Consider the following 18,148-nt stretch of genomic DNA (forward strand, 5'->3'; position numbering starts at 1 on the left):
GCGCTCCTTTATTTGTTTTATTTAATTGGTATTCTAGTTGTTTTTTCTATGTATTTTGTGTAAATTGTCAGTGACTTACACGTCCATTTACCAACTACTATAGATTTTCTTTTTGTGGAGGCTGCAGTCTTAGAACGCATCTATTTATATTGGATCTCTTGTTTTTAGGGAGGGTACATAACACTTCTACTAATCTACTTTTTAAAACTTTTTTTTTAATTCCATTGGTACGATAGTATTTATATATGTCTAAATCCTGTTCATATTTTGAATGTATATATTTTAAATGTATGTTATGTAATTGTAAAGCTCAATAGAATATCATGCCTTTACCAAGATAGTTGGGTGCAACTTTGGTGAGTATAGATCACTTCTCAGCCAACTTAGGGGTGGGGGTCACTTCTATAAAGAATATATATATATATTCACAAAGTATTCCTAAGATATCACGTTCAGATGTTTACATCATCTCCATTAAATTATATTTTCATCTATTCCAATGAAGAATGTTCTTTCGAATTTTCTTCAATTAAATACTAGTATGCCGTTGTTAAGTAAAACAATCACTACAATCAACATCTCTCCGTATATTGTCTATGAATCATCTTAAAAAAAGAACAACAGTTTTTATCTACAGTGTTTTTATATATTATTTTTTCTCTTCTCCCATTCAGAACAACTCTAAAGAACATTTCCTACCGCAGTCAGTGAAATTGCTGCCATCCACTTTACAGTTACCCCTAGGCTGGTGAAAAAAATGCAGAAATACACTTCGACGTAAGTAAAAACTTTGGCTTTCCACGTTATAGGTAGCACCTAATTTCATTAGCGTACTTTATTCCACGTTAAGTTCGCTACATAATTGTTTTTACCTAGCAAAACATAATAATAACTAAAAAAAATAATAAAATAAAATTTTGGCTCTTTGTGCGTACGTTTTGAGTCGGTTTCAACACTGCATTCTGTCAAAGAAGTATAAAATTTATTTTTATAGCTCTTTGATTCTGCATAAGCAGAGTATGGTATAGACATTTAATAAATGCGACTATGCTCTCTGTAATCAGAATAAATTCTTTTGAAGCAATTAACTTCTTTTTGAAGTGAATAAACAATTTTGAAAGATCTCAATATAATATATAATTTTATGTTATAAATATTTTTTATTTTATTCGCCAATCAGAAGCCGACGTACCCTTCAGTAAACGTCATCTCCGCCATCTTGAAAACAATCTTTGGGAAATTGACGAAAACACCCAGGATATTTTCAAGATTGCTGCCCTTAAAGACATAAATTACTGTTATCATGACAAGCCTTACACAGAGAACAAGTGGAATTATCCAAAGAAGGCGGACAGGAAAAGATGGAGCTGAAGGTAGTTCCAATAACGACCACGACGAAAATGCTCCGCAGGAGGACGTGGACGAAGACGAACACGACTCGAAAGAAACTCGTTTGACGTTGATGGAAGAGATATTATTACTTGGCCTTAAAGACAGAGAGGTTATTCTTACTTTTTGATAAATTAATGATGCCCAAAGTTGTTGCTATGCTCAATACTGAGGGATTTTTGTAGCCTAGTATTTCACAGGTCAACAGTTTTAAAACAAATTATTTATGTGTTAGAGGTAACCATGAATTCTGTCACAAATTTGTTACAGGTCCAGACATATCGGCTTGTCTACTGGTATAGAGTAGAAATTTGCATTGGGCAAGTGGAACATGCGGTAGTATTTTCCTGACGAGTGCGGTTTTTACTGGAAATATAATGAGGCCAAAAAAAAAGGAAGAGGCTATTCTTAAGGTCCCGTAGGAATAGCCTCTCCCATAAGAATAGTGAAAAGCCTGCGGGTGTCTATTCCTACGGCTATCCCATACGAATTATGAAAAGCCCACAGGTAGTTATTCCTATGGCAGTTTTGTGTTACACATCGTACTGAATTCATTTGACTGATATAATTTCAATCACCCAATTTCTTTACTTTTCTGGTAAGGAAATCCAGAGAACACAAAAAAAAGGGAAGTGAATTCCCCTAGTATAACACATTTTTTTACTTCCATTTTCTAGTTTTACATAAACAATTTTAATACAACGAATTTATCGTAATTATAAAATACTTATTTAACTGAAATTTGTCTTATGGGACCGTAAGAATAGCCACTTCCAAAAAAATATATAACCTGACCAACCCTAATTTTTCCTGACTCTAAACATTTTTTTTTCTGATTTTTTGGGTATGAATATTTTTAGTACGAAACATTTATGATACCAAAGTCTTCACTTCGCATCCATTCTCACATACCAGAGGTCTACTATGGTCCCCGGATGAACTCGAGATTTTGACGAATCGCCAATGGATGAGAATGTCCCGCATTTTGATTTGTAAATTTATACAAAGCTGTACTTTCTATGCCCCCCTTCGAAGAAGGAGGGGTATATTGTTTTGCAGATGTCTGTCGGTCGGTCAGTATGTAGACCAATCCGTTTCCGGATGATAAGTCAAGAACGCTTGGGCCTAGAATCATGAAAGTTGATAGGGAGGTTGGTCATCACCAGCAGATGACCCCTATTGATTTTGAGATCTGTATGTCAAAGGTCAGGGTCACAGTGACCCTGATTAGTAAAACCGTTTCCAGATGATAACTCAAGAACACTTGGGCCTAGGAACATGAAAGTTGTAAGGGAGGTTGGTCATCACCAGCAGATGACCCCTATTGATTTTTAGGTCAATATGTCAAAGGTCAAGGTCACAGTGACCCTGAACAGTAAAACGGTTTCCGGATGATAACTCAAGAAGGCTTGGCCCTAGGATCATGATTATTAGTAGGGAGATTGGTCATAACCAGCAGATGACCCCTATTGATTTTGAGGTCAGTATGTTAAAGGTAGAAGTCACAGTGACCAGGAACAGTAAAATGGTTTCCAGGCAATAACTCAAGAACGCTTAGGCCTATTTGAGGTTGGTCATGACCAGTAGATGACCCCAATTGATTTTGAGGTCATTAGGTCAAAGTCAAAGTCACATTTGCCAGGAACAGTACGGTTTCTGATCTTGTCCAAAATCCCAAGGCCTAGGGCTTTGATATTTGGTATGCTGCAAAATCTAGTGGTCCTCTACTAAGATTGTGCAGATTATTTCCCTGGGGTCAAATATGGCCCCACCCCGGGGCTCACAGGGTTTATATAGACTTATATAGGAAAAAAAATTTGAAAAACTACTTGTCCAAAACCACAGGTCCTAGGGCTTTTATATTTTGTATATGACATCATCTAGATGCCCTCTACTAAGATTGTCCAAATTATTCCCCTAGGGTCAAATATGGCCCCGCCCTGGGGGTCTCATGGTTTACATAGACTAATATGGGGAAAAACTTTGAAAATCTTCTTGTCCAAACCACAAAGACTAGGGCTTTGATATTTGTAATGTAGCATCATCTAGTGGTTCTCTACCAAGTTTGTTCAAATTATCCCTCTAGGGTCAAATATGGCCCCACCCCGGGGATCACATGGTTCATATAGACTTATATAGGGAAAAACTTAGAATCTTCATGTTTATAACCTACATCATTCAAATTTGGACCACATGTATTGTTTTAAGTGGGAAGATGAACCTTGACATGAGTTGACCTTGATCTTGACCTAATGACCTACTTTCACATTTCTCAAGCTACAGCCTTCAAATTTGGACCACATGCATAGATTTGTGTACCGAAATGAACTTTGACCTTGTTATAGACCTGGTGACCTACTTTCACATTTTTGAAGGTACAGGCTTCAAATTCGGATCACATACATAGTTTTGTGTTCCGAAATAAAATTTGACCTTGATTTTGACCTGGTGACCTACTTTCACATTTCTCAAGCTACAGCCTTCAAATTCGGATCACATGCGTAGCCTTGTGTACCGAAATGAACTTTGATCTTGAGATTGACCTAGTGACCTACTTTCACATTTCTGAAGCTACAGGCTTCAAATTTGTACTGCATGCATATTTTTGTGTTTTGAATTGAAATTTGACATTGATTTTTACCCAGTATCTACTTTCACATTTCTCAAGCTACAGCCTCCAAATTTGAAGCACATGCATAGTTCTGTCTATGCACTTTGACCTTGAAATTGATCTAGTGACCTACTTCCACATTTCTCTAGCCACAGCTTTCAAATTTGGACCACATGCACGTGTTTTGTACCAAAATGAAATTTGATTTTGATCTTGAGCTAGTCTTGAAATTTGAACATTCAAAAATGACTCAGTGGTCGGTGCTAAGATCACTCAGTGATCTCTTGAGAGTGATCTCTTGTGAGGTTAATAGGTTAAAGGTCAAGGTCAGATTGGACCAGAACAGTAGAACTTTTGTTTACAGTGAGCATATAATTTCTGTTCCTTGTGCAATTACTGAATGCATTAAGGGGGGCATTTTGTGTTTGACGAGCTCTTGTTCTGATGAAAAGTCGCCGCCATCTTGACAATTGAAAATGTACATCGGTATGAAAATATCCGATAACTTAGTGATAAAGTTATAAAAACCTTCTTGATTTCGGACTATTAAAAAGTTACTTTTAAGAGATAGTCAGTTAAAAATACAGATCAGTTAGCCCAAAATTTTCTCTTGCAAAAATTGTATGTTCATGAAACTTCCAACTGGCAATTTTAAATTTCACTTGAACTTTGAACCCTGGATATTCAGATGGAGGTTTTGGGAAAATACAGGTAGTGTACAAAGAAAAAACATGGCCCACATGTAGCAATAGTAAAAGTCCCTTGTACAGGTACTGGTTTTATACTGATTTCTGGAAAAATTATCTAAAGCACTGACTCCAGAGACCACATCTTCTATGTCATTTAATTATTATGTGAAACCTGATCAGAAGTTCTGTCTTTATAAAATCTGTGTTCAGGTATATTGGTCATTTAGGGTAAGACATAGGTATGCTCCTAACAATAACACTAGAGACAGTCGTTGCAAGCAACCTGGTCAGAAGGTTAAACTGGGCCGACTTAAGAGTAAAATTAGGTCTCTTTTTCTCTTTTTCAAATTATAGAACCCCTTCTGCCTGCAACTTGGTGAGAATGTTTTTCTTCATAAAATCTAGGTATTTTTAGAAGCAGATCATGTTGAAGGTTGCCGGGGGGGGGGGGGGGGTCAAAAACAAGGTCACTTGTTAAATTATTGAAAAACCTTTTTATCGCTTTCTACCTGATCTTTATAGAACCTGGGCATAATGTTTATATTTACGAAAAAAGGTGAAGTTTTAAACTGGGTTGTCTAACCCAGATGTGAAAACCAATATCACTTGGTGAGATCATAGAAAAAGCTTGTAAACACAATGAGTGTCTGATCTACATGAAACTAGGTCAGAATGTGTGTCTGAAAACTGGGTTATGTTTAAAACTAGGTCATCTCTGCCTTGGGAGATAAAGTAACCAGACGAAATCATAGAAAAATTTTGATAACAAGAGAGGCTGCGATTTCTGCCTTTCCTACGTTGTACATGAAACCTGGTCAGAATGTTTGTCTTGATGAAATCTTACGTTGGAAACTGGGTCATCTAGGTTTAAGAATTAGTCAACTCAAGGTGACAGGAGTATATGGCCTTCATGGACCTTTTCTTTCTAAGTTTCAGTTGACTGTATCATATTCCTCCTGAATTGCCCTGTAATGGAGAACTGATTGAGGCCTGGTGCACAGTAAAGTGCCCAATTCAGCAAAAAATCATGTACATAGCCCCATCTTTCAAACAATACATGACAGAACTATGAAATAAAGTTTATAAGTAAGGTATGATACAGATGTAGATGTGGAGGTGAACATTTATCATGAAAAATTAGGAATAAAGTAGTGCGACAAGTTTAAGTAGGCAAAAATTAGCCATTTTTGCCTGTAACGGGTTAGCATCTAAAATTTCATCATTTTTGTAAGCTGTCTCACAGAAATTCTGTTCTTTATTACATCTTCACTATTAAATTTTGTGAAAGAAAAATATCTTTGCTTTCATTTGATATATAACATCATGTTCTTCTGTAATTCTTGTTCTGAGAATCATGGTTTGAACCAAAGTTGTATGGATGTAACGCCCTAGAAATCTGTAAATGCTATACTTAAAAAAGTGAAGAAAAAAGTAGTATCTTTTGGTGCTAGAACATGTGGGATGGCCTTGAAAAGTTTGAAAAATATGTAAGTTGAAATAGTCAAAGTATCATTTCTGTACATCAAGTCTATAAATAAATACAGCCGAATATCTCATCAAAAGTTAGTTTGTGACAAAAAATCCGTAATGTCCGTCCCCCTTCCATAAACTTCATTAAGTGTTATAAAACTAGAAATTTGCAGCATATTTTTATTACATATGATGACATGAGTAACATTTCCAAAAACTGTTGAAATTCATCAAGCATTTTTTTAGATATTGACAAAAGTGTAAAAGTTATCTGTAATGTCCGTCCCCGTAATGTCCGTCCCCACTTATCATTGATTTTAAATGTTGTATAATATATTATTATTTTCTATCAAATTCAATTCCTTTTATTTCTGATTTACCAATAAAAACTGAAATTTAAAAACAAATGCATTTAAAATCAGTAAAATACATTATTTTGTGACATTTTATTCTTAAAAACACAGTGTGTGTAAAAAAATGTCAAAATTTGTTGAAATCTTCAGCAAAATGGATCAGTTTCATACATGAATTTTACTTTCATATAAAGAACTCATGAAAAAACATGAAAAAAACCTAATGAGTATATATATAAAGTAAAACTTTGCCAAACATTATCTATAAGCACATTTAAAGTGCTGGGGGACGGACATTACATTTTTGTACTAAAACTACATGTTGAAAAAAGTAAGTAGAGTTTTAGTCTTCTGTCTTCTTGAAATTTACAGTATTATAATTTATAGGTTTTAACATCATATCCAGAATACTATGCCCCCCTTTTTTCCCTTAGTAATTACAAAAACGTTTTGAAATGTTACCATAAACACTTGATCCCCCTCCCCTAGTGCCCTACTGTATATTTCTTATCTTTTATATTTTCTCTTATATTTTCATCAACACCATAAAGGGTCATAATATGCATCATAATCATAAACAACATAATTAATTAGTGACCTATGGAGGTGGCAACAACATGCCATAAAACACAGGTGGCCATAGAAGATCACAAAATCACACTTTCTCAACAGGGTGCCAATATACAAGGGACCATAAAACCCCTAAACTGGATCTTAATTGATCATTATAGAATCTTTACCTAAAACAACACTCTTTGATGTAGGTGTTATAATCCAGTGTATTGTATAAAATTAAAACCCCTACTAAGGATATATTTTGCCTATTTTGCCAAAGACCTCCCATCTTTAAAAAAAAGAGTATATATTAAATTAAACCGTGAAAAATAAAAGACTGGTACAAGTATACAAAAAAAAACAAACAATGTGTTGAAGTGTTATATTTTTTCAGTCATAGACAGAACAATATTATGTTATCATTATTTCTTTTTGTACCATTAACACAAACACTGATAGAAAGCTAAACTGATACAGTAATGTCATCTACATTTAATATGCTTGTATTCTCATGGAAGGTTGTTAGATATGGATTAGTTTTATGGGAATGCGTGTACTGCGTGTATGTTTTTTTCTTTGAAACAGAACAGTACTTGCATATATATGATAATATGAGGTGAAGAATTGATTTTAAAGCTGATTTTGACAAATACTGCTTGTAGAATACTTTTTGAAAATTAGTAAAAATGAAATACTTCTATCTCGCTCGCTTTTTAACTGCTATTTATATATATAAATGAATGTCTGAAATGAAGTTCCTTTATCATTTAGTAAAACCATTTACTATATCTATAGACATATTACCTATTGAAATGACACAAATGTTCCCTTAGTTAAGAAATTTGAATTTCAGAGTAATTTATGTTCCAAAGTAGTTATAAAAGCTGAACCAGTCATTTTATGTAATGTCCGTCCCCCGTTTCGGGCACTATTTATTTATGATATTTTCTGCTTAAATGTAATATAAATAAGAGTATTTATGTTTCTACTTTGTTGTTTGTATTAATTTATTGCTTTAAAGGTGTTTTCCTGCTGTAAATGTTCCATTTTCCAAATTTTGTATTAAACTGAATTTTACGATTAACAGAAAATAATCGTAATTTCAAAGAAATTAGCTATTTTTTTTAAAAAATGGAAAAGCAAAGAGTTAAGGCTTATATTTTCTTAATCTGTGACCTCAAACTATTAGAAAGTACACATAAAAGAACTGGTTTTGTATAAAACATTTGCAGTAGGAATCTAATTTGAATGACAGTGTAATGTCCGTCCCCAACCCGACATGGCAACTTAAATCCACTTTTTTGAAAAAAATTCCCAAAAAGTTATCTATTTGGGTACTGATCCTTGTGCACAACATTTTGAAGTGTAGAAAAAAGGTATTTTTCAAGGCAAAGTAAAAACTTTATTTTTTGACTTAGATGCTAACCCAATTGGGCACTTTACTGTGCACCAGGCCTTGATTCTTTTCCAGGTTTAGTCTGCTACACACTAGCTTTAACATGTCAGTGTCACAATTAATCTTAGTGGTTTTACTTCACTGTAAAAACTGTAGCAACATATCCAGGCGACCAATTCGAAGAACTCTTTTGCTAATATTATAATTTTATGCCAGTATCAATAGCCACATATAATTTTATGCCAGTATTAATAACCACAAAGTACACATCATGTATGTAAAAGTTTTATATTTTCAGGGCTATACATCATTCTGGAATGACTGTATATCTTCAGGCCTGCGTGGCTGTATATTAATAGAACTAGCGCTCAAAGGCCGCGCGGAAGTAGAGAAAGCAGGTATGCGGAGAAGGAGCTTGTTGAATCGTAAGGTGCACTGTAAAAATGCGACACCGTGTGGAGATGTACTGTTAGATGAGGCACTGAAACACATCAAGGAGACAGAACCATTGGAAACTGTTCAGTCATGGATTGAATATCTCAGTGGTAAACAACTTGTGTTTACATAATCTACACTATAACATTTCACCAACACAATGCATGTGATTTTGTTGAAATCTTTCCAGTTGTGTGTAACAGCTTTCTTTTCCAATAACTGAAGAAAATGGAAATTTGTTCACTACATCTGGAAATGCATTGATAAATAATTATTGTTTTGCCAGAAAAACGGCAGTTGGGTCAGTCTGAAATGGTAAAAATCAAAAAGTTTATAGACTTAAAGATATACATGTCCCGCACCAAGTCACATATTTGGTGGTTTAGCACACATAAATATAAAAAAAAATAGAAAAGTAAAACATAGGTTTGATACGAGAATAAACATGCAATGATAAAGAAAAATTTACAAATTACATATCAAAATGTGTTTTTAGCTCGACTATTCGAAGAATAGTCTAGCTATTCTACTCACCCTGGCGTCGGCGTCGGCGTCGGCGTCACACCTTGGTTAAGTTTTTGCATGCAAGTACATACAGCTATCATTTAAAGGCATATAGCTTTGAAACTTATTTATTCTTTTTCTAGGTCAATTACCAACCTCACTGGGTCAAGTTCCATAACTCTAACATGTATTTTGAGCAAATTATGCCCCCTTTTGGACTTAGAAAATTCTGGTTAAAGTTTTACATGCAAGTTACTATCTCCAAAACTAATGCAGATATTGAATTGAAACTTCACATGTGTCTTCGGGGTTATAAAACTAGTTGATAGCACCAAGTCCCATAACTCTGACCTTTATTTTGGCCAAATTATGCCCCCTTTTGGACTTAGAAAATTCTGGTTAAAGTTTTGCGTGCAAGTACATACAGCTATTACTAAAAGGCATATAGATTTAAAACTTATTTTTTCTTTTTCTAAATCAATTACCTACCTCACTGGGTCAAGTCCCATAACTCTGACATGTATTTTGGCCAAATTATGCCCCCTTTTGGACTTAGAAAATTCTGGTTAAAGTTTTACATGCAAGTTACTATCTCCAAAACTAATGCAGATATTGAATTGAAACTTCACATGTGTCTTCGGGGTTATAAAACTAGTTGATAGCACCAAGTTCCATAACTCTGACCTTTATTTTGGGCAAATTATGCCCCTTTTTGACTTAGAAAATTCTGGTTAAAGTTTTGCGTGCAAGTACATACAGCTATTACTAAAAGGCATATAGATTTGAAACTTATTTTTTCTTTTTCTAGATCAATTACCTACCTCCCTGGGTCAAGTCCCATAACTCTGACATGTATTTTGGCCAAATTATGCCCCCATTTGGACTTAGAAAATCCTGGTTAAAGTTTTACATGCAAGTAACTATCTCCAAAACTACTACAGATATTAAATTGAAACTTCACATGTGTCTTCGGGGTTATAAAACTAGTTGATAGCACCAAGTCCTATAACTCTGACATGTATTTTGGGCAAATTATGCCCTTTTTGGACTTAGAAAATCCTGGTTAAAGTTTTGCGTGCAAGTACATACAGCTATTACCAAAAGGCATATAGCTTTGAAACTTATTTATTCTTTTTCTAGGTCAATTACCAACCTCACTGGGTCAAGTTCCATAACTCTTAACATGTATTTTGAGCAAATTATGCCCCCTTTTGGACTTAGAAAATTCTGGTTAAAGTTTTACATGCAAGTTACTATCCCCAAAACTAATGCAGATATTGAATTGAAACTTAATATGTTTCTTTGGGGTTATAAAACTAGTTAATAGCACCAAGTCCCATAACTCTGATATGTATTTTGGTCAAATTATGTCCCCTTTCGAACTTAAAACTCTTTTGATATTTAACATTTTGGGTAATAATTTCCTGCTTCTGTGACAATATTTCGAATAGTCGAGCTTGGCTGTCTTACGGACAGCTCTTGTTTTAATTGTCAAAAGGACATGTAAAGAGTTCTTTGCATATCTGCAGCCTCAGGCTGTTTTTCCCCACTTTTTGTGGATTTTGTCATAATATTTGGAAATCAAATTTAATTGATTTGAAATGGTAAAGACCTGGGGCAAAATGATCTTCAAAATTTTATTTATATGTAACATTACAAATTAACAAACCAATAAAAAACGATATGATAAAGTAAATAAATACATGATGCATGTATAATGCGGTTGAGTTGGATCAATAGTTACCTGATAAGGTAAATGCTGAGGTTAGTGTTGACTCATGCTGTATCCAAATATTGATTGAATGGAAATAAGTTTCCTGAGGATAACGGGAACTTTTAAGAAGCTAGATGGAAGGGTATTACTTTAGGCTACCCTATTTTATGTGCTTTTTTGGCAATTTAGCTTTTCACAGCGTGACAAGTGTAACATAAAGAGTGAATCTTTTTTACCATCACTGCGGTGTTACATAATTAGGAAGAGGGATAACCCATTTTGTGCTCCATTTGTAACCCTAAATTTATACATCTAATACTGTTGGAGGTCTTTATTTAAGGACTATTTACTACACATTGACTCTGATTGAGGGGATTTGACTACCTCTTCATTTTTGCCAAGGATCATGACCCAGTTATATCTGTTGAAGGGATTTTGACCACAGTCAGTTTTTAGCCCACCATCATCAGATGGTGGGCTATTCAAATCACTCTGTGTCCGTGGTCCGTCGTCCTTCCGTCCGTTAACAATTTCTCGTTATCGCATTTCCTCAGAAACTACCAGGGGGATTTTGACCAAACTTTGTCAGAATGATGTATTGGTACCCTAGTTATGTCCCCCTGAAAATCAGACTGGTTCAATAATTTTTTAGTGAGTTATAGCCCTTTGTTTATTTCTATAATTTACATAGATTTATATAGGGAAAAACTTTGAAAATCTTCTTGTCCAAAACCACAGAGCCTAGGGCTTTGATATTTGGTATGAAGCATCATCTAGTGGTTCTCTACCCAAATGATTCAAATTATTTCCCTGGGGTCTAATATGGCCCCGCCCCAGGTGTCACATGGTTTATATAGACTTATATAGGGAAAAGCTTTGAAAAACCTCTTGTTCAAAACCACAGGGCTTTGATATTTTGTATGTGACCTCATCTAGTGGTCTTCTACTAAGATTGTTCAAATTATTCCCCTAGGGTCAAATATGGCCCCGCCCCAGGGATCACATGGTTTACATAGACTTATATAGGGAAAAACTTTGAAAATCTTCTTGTCCAAACCACAAAGCCTAGGGCTTTGGCATTTGTAATGTAGCATCATCTAGTGGTTCTCTACCAAGTTCGTTCAAATTATCCCCCTAGGGTCAAATATGGCCCCGCCCTGGTGGTCACATGGTTAATGTAGACTTATATAGGGAAAAGCTTTTAAAATCTTCTTGTCAATAACCTACAACATTCAAATTTGGACCACATGTATGGTTTTGAGTGGCAAGATGAACCTTGACATGAGTTGACCTTGATTTTGACCTAGTGACCTACTTTCACATTTCTGTAGTTACAGCCTTCAAATTTGGACCACATGCATAGTTTTGTGCAGTGAAAAAAACTTTGACCTTGACATTGACCTAGTGGCATACTTCCACATTTTTGAAGGTACAGGCTTCAAATTTGGACCACATGCATAGTTTCGTGTTCCGAAATGAAATTTGACCTTGATTTTGACCTAGTGACCTACTTTCACATTTCTCAAGCTACAGCCTTCAAATTTGGACCACATGCATAGTTTTGTGTACCGAAACAAACTTTGACCTTAAAATTGACTTAGTGACCTACTTTCACATTTCTCAAGCTACAGGCTTCAAATTTGGACCACATGCATAGGATTGTGTACCGAAACAAACTTTGACATTGACCTAGTGACCTGCTTTCACATTTTTGAAGGTAAAGGCTTTAAATTTGGACCACATGCATAGATTTATGTTCTGAAGTGTAATTTGACCTTGATTTTGACCTAGTGACCTACTTTCACATTGCTCAAGCTACAGCCTTCAAATTTGGACCACTTGAATAGTTTTATGTACCAAAATAAACTTTGACCTTAAGATTGACCTAGTGACCTACTTTCAAATTTTTGAAACTACAGCCTTCAAACTTGATGCACATGCATAGTTTTGTATACAAAGAACTTTGTCCTTGAAATTGATCTAGTGACCTACTTTCACATTTCTCAAGCTGCAGCTTTCGAATTTGGACCACATGCACAGTGTTGTGTACGGAAATGAAATTTGACATTGAGCTAGTCAATAAGTCTTGAAATTTGGAACACTCAAAAATGGCACATTGGTGGGCGCCAAGATCACTCTGTGATCTCTTGTTATTCAAAGATGTTTCAGCAAATGGGATTTTGATACACCCTTGTTAATGTTAGGATTTTTTCACCTTGAAACAGGTGTTAAACCTAATTATATTCCCTATGCTGCTAGTATTCTAGTGAGTGAATGTTGGCGGTGTAGTCTTATTAGGTTGGAAAATTGGATTCTGGTCAAGGCTTGCTATGAGTCTGATACTCCACCTTTGCACCACATTCCTTGCTTCACTGTTTCCATAATTATTGTATATATGATACTTTAAAACATTAATGTTTGAAATACTCAATTTTTTGCAGGTGAAACATGGAACCCATTGAAACTGAAATATCAGCTGAGAAATGTACGAGAACGTCTTGCAAAAAACTTGGTGGAGAAAGGTGTGTGCACAACGGAGAAGCAGAATTTTCTATTGTTTGATATGACGACACATCCTCTCGTAGACTCTGTGATAAAACAAAAACTTATTAAGAAAGTTCAGGATTCCGTTTTAACTCAGTGGACCAATGATCCTCACAGAATGAATAAAAGAATGTTGTCCCTTTTATATCTTGCACACGCCTCTGATGTGCTCGAAAATGCATTTGCACCACTCTCTGATGATGACTATGATTTGGCCATGAAACGTGTCCGAGAGCTGCTTGACTTGGACTTTGATGCGGAATCGATGAAAGACGGGACAAATGAAATGATGTGGGCTGTTATAGCAGCCTTTAGTAAATGAGTTCATACATATACTGTTGTGGGATTCCTTCTGTAAATTATTTGGGTTTGACTTATATTGCAAATATAAAAAGAAGTACATGCAGGCCATGCTTGCAATGTGCCAGGACTTAATGGTCTATTTAGTAAAATCATTACTGTTCAAAATTATTGAATGGATTATAAGAAACTTGATCATGAATCGATCTCTTGACGCTCAGATCTTGTAGAAAAATGTAACAGGCCTCAGACCTAGCTTTCAAAGGATGATACAGCCTGCTCATTGATAGGCCACTCAATATTGTACTTGGTGCAGAGTGCCTGAAAAGTTGCTACTTGAAGTCTGGATTTCTGTTAACAACACGAAGCTGTTTAGGAAAATTTGAAGTTGTTGAAGAAAATCTGAATCCAAGATGTCAATGTTGTTTGGTACCAAAGTCTGAATCTAAGCTCTCAGAGTTGTCAAAGAAAATCTAAGTCCAAGATTTCAAATTCACATCTGAAAGAGCTTTATAACACAAGTCCATACAATCCGAGTGAAATAAGTTTGAACTATTTGTTGTAACTTGATGCAAGCAGATTCTATTTTTTAAAAGAGGTATATTTTGGCATTGATCAGTGTTTTGTTTAACATGCAGAATTTTATCGGTTTATTAACTTTGAAACTTCGTGGAAAGCAAGTTTTGAATACAGGAATTTATACTGATTTCTTTGAAAATACTACCAGGTTTTAATACGGTCTTAAAATCTAGCATTTGCTTAAAATTGGAAGTTTTAAAAAGTTGGGACCAAGACGGTGTTGTCAAGCATTTTAGATGTTTCATCAAGTGAAGGACTTTCATAATTACTCTGGTTTAAGATTTTATTGATATATTATTCTCTAATTTGACTCCTTAATTTAGAAGATGGTGATACCATATATTATAGTTGGTTAAATATTTCTGATAATATGTATTTCAAGTTTGTAAAAAAAATTATGTCAGAATTTTTTTATATTTCTGTTAGATGCGTTTCTTTGTTGTTATAATCAAGTACAGGTGATTCAGAAATTTACGGATTAAAATTTTTTTTACTTTAGAATATTTTTAAAACCTTTTTTTTTTTTTTTTTTTCAAGCAAAGGCTTTTAGCTTGCCTATTCAAAGAATCATGAAAGCTATTCTACTCATCTGTTTGTTGTCCGCAGTGCACACTTTGATTAAAGCTTTGTGTGCAAGACATCTCAAAAGGCTTCCTAGTCATTAAACCAAGTGAAAAAAAAAGATTCTTTGGTGAATTTGACAAAATAATTTTGGCCCTCTTTTTACATAGAAAACTTTGTTAAAGTTCTGTGAGTGTTAGGTTTTGGACTGAAATTTCAGTCATCAAATCTATGAAAATAACTAAGTTAGATAACACATTTTCAACTAAAAAACTGGTTTCAAAGTTTTGAATGCAACTTTCAGGCTGTATTTTAGTAACAACTACATGTATAGGATTAAAACTGCAAACATTGCTTCGTAGTCATCAGGCCTACTTGACCTTTAGTCTGCATGCGGCAAGTGATTCTGCCTTTGCGACCAGTGCAGACCGTCTGCACTGTTCGCTTTTAAGTCAGTAAATTTTCATTGAACACCCCTTTGAATAAAAATGGTATTGCCCAAATTGAATGATGGATCAGTCCATTTTAGAAATTTAGCAGGCTAAAAGTTAAAGTTAAATAACATTTTGTTGGATTAAGTGCAAGTTCTGACATTATTTGAAAGATTTGGTTAAAGTTTTACAAGCAGCTTATGGATTATAACTTAAGACAAAACTTCCTTCTCATGAAACGTAACTAAGAAAGCTCTCGTTTATATTTTATTAAAATTGTGGTCCTTATTTGACTTAGAAAATTTGTTTGATGTTTTGCATGTAAGTTGTAATCGTTGTAGAAATTAGCCGCACCATGAGAAAACCAACATAGTGCATTTGTGACCAGCATGGATCCAGACCAGCCTGCGCATCCACGCAGTCTGGTAAGGATCCATGCTGTTCGCTTTCAAACTCTATTGCAATTAGAGAAACCGTTAGCGAACAGTACGGATCCTGACCAGACTGCGCAGATGCGCAGGCTGGTCTGGATCAATGCTGGTCGCAAATACACTATGTTGGTTTTTAACATGGTGTGGCTCAAAAAAAAATTTTAGTCATAGAATTTTTTAATTGTAATAAGATGTCTGTTATTTAAGTGTTACTAAGTTATGACCCTTGTTTGACTTGAAAGTTATTGAAATAGTTGAGCATTGTTTTATGAACAGCTCTTGTTTTTGTAATAATTTAATATAAAACAAGGTTATGATCTTGATAAAGTGTACATAGAAATGGGAGGTGACACTATATTCTGCATGTATGTGACTGCGTCAGAGAAATGGAAAGTGCATTTATTTTCCATCATCATGTTAATCTAATTTTAAATACATTTGTACCAGGATGTGATATCATTTACCTGCTGGGGTTCAAACAATGCTGTAAAATGTTTATAATCATGCTGTTGTGTCGTATAATTGATTCCTCATGCATCAAAGTTTATTTCCCTATTATGTGCCACCAATGTAATGAAGATAAAAAAAAACTATGCACATAGTTTTTATTGATTGAACTGTTTAGAAACTTCAATAAAGTTAGAGGACTGCGGCACATGTTTTATTGACATTTGTTGTTGTTGTTATATGATGACATATATGTTAGAACTATAGTTACTGGGCATTGGAAGAGAGATACAATAGGCTTGCAAGCTGCAACCTCAATTTTTTCAAATCCGTTACTTGAAATGGAAACATTATGGAAGTTGTTCATTTAGGTAAAGGCTGAAAATGTTTCTCCTTTGAGTGAAATAGTAGTTGAAAATAATTATTGTATGTTTGTGGTAAATTTGGCAATATATATTCCATGTCACACTAAATGTTTTGGAGGAAGTGTTAAATGTTTTGTACCTAACTCTGTTTAGTTTGCTTGGTTGACACAATTTCCGTGATATGGTCTCTAGGTGATTTCCTAGCTTTAAATGGTAGAGGAACAAACCTGTTGCCCATTCAAACATTATTTCAGGCTATGTTAAGGGTAAAACTACTGACTGTCTGCAAGTCATTTGGACAACTTCCTCAAATGAAAGAGTATGCATCTCATGTAGGATTTTTAATCTACACTTTGTGAGTGGCAAAAAATTGTTTTCAGCAACCACAGAGGGGCTCAGAGCGAAACTTGTCTATCTGCTTCTATTTCTATATACACTTAGACTAGTTTCACTCTGAGCATTCGCGAGACACTCTGCCACAGAAGTGAAGTAACTAAATAGTAGTAGTGTCATTCAACAACTGTTTAGACTATTCATGATTTCTATAAAATTTGGACCTCATTGACTTTGTGATTAACCTTTAGCCTGCTGGCAGCAAGGAATTTTGCCTTTGGGACCAGTGCATACCAAGATCAGCTTGCACATCCATGCAGGCTGATCATGGTATGCAGGGCCCACACTGGGCTGAAAAAAGTTGGAGCCACCTTTTTCTCGGGAACGGTAGGGAGGGTGCTGGAGAGGTTTCCCTTCCCACGGTGCGTTGAAAATTTTTGTTACTTCCCATAAGCAAATGGTGATATTCTACCTATATAGGAGGACTTTTGAATGAAAGTGGGTATACCTCTAAAGCAAGTTTTGTATTTTAAAATGTTGTTGGATGTTTGAAGCAACCTGTCTGAAAAATTTTTCCATTACAGCTTCTTTTTGTTGTGGGCCTACTATGTAAATGCATGGCCCGGGGGCTGTGTTTCCGAGAAATGTACCCTTACCTATTACCTTCTGTGTTGGTAACTGATACAGGATTACATTTTAAATCCATTCCTAACTTTTAAAGACATTCAGAAAACATGGCAAACACCTTTACTAATTACTTACTAAGATCACAGACACGGTTCCAGTGTATTTATTTTTTTTTTGTTTAATATAAAAAACAACCTTTTTGCACACAAATATGCTTTCTATATGTTAGTCAAATGAAAAAAAAAATGACAAAAATCCGGTCACAGTGTCGTGTATGATATTGTGACCGGATTTTTTGTCATCATTTTTTTTTCATTTGACTAACATATAAAAAGTATATTTGTGTGAAAAAAAAGAAGGATTTTTATATTAAACAAAAAATACACTGGACCCGTGCCTGTGACTAAGATACTG

At 34.8% G+C, this 18,148-nt stretch overlaps 1 protein-coding gene across 1 annotated transcript; it reads left to right on the forward strand.

Annotated features, from left to right (window-relative positions):
* The first annotated feature begins 1,192 nt into the window (after nt 1-1,192).
* On the forward strand, nt 1,193-16,614 carry LOC123523046 (Golgi phosphoprotein 3-like). The gene is made up of 3 exons (XM_045300637.2): nt 1,193-1,501; nt 8,762-9,008; nt 13,558-16,614. Exons 1-3 carry the CDS (start codon nt 1,304-1,306, stop codon nt 13,980-13,982), a joined length of 870 nt encoding a protein of 289 aa, XP_045156572.1. The 5' UTR covers nt 1,193-1,303; the 3' UTR covers nt 13,983-16,614.
* Nucleotides 16,615-18,148: the final 1,534 nt, after the last annotated feature.

Source organism: Mercenaria mercenaria, chromosome 8 (genome assembly GCF_021730395.1).
Source record: "Mercenaria mercenaria strain notata chromosome 8, MADL_Memer_1, whole genome shotgun sequence".
NCBI classification, from domain to species: Eukaryota; Metazoa; Mollusca; class Bivalvia; order Venerida; family Veneridae; genus Mercenaria; species Mercenaria mercenaria.

What these genes read in the sequence shown, in the direction of transcription:
- LOC123523046 (XM_045300637.2), top strand. Translation starts at nt 1,304, where the DNA reads ATGACAAGCCTTACACAGAGAACAAGTGGAATTATCCAAAGAAGGCGG. An exon ending in TTGGCCTTAAAGACAGAGAG is followed by an intron (nt 1,502 to 8,761) that starts GTTATTCTTACT and finishes TTATATTTTCAG; the next exon opens with GGCTATACATCATTCTGGAA. An exon ending in ATGGATTGAATATCTCAGTG is followed by an intron (nt 9,009 to 13,557) that starts GTAAACAACTTG and finishes AATTTTTTGCAG; the next exon opens with GTGAAACATGGAACCCATTG.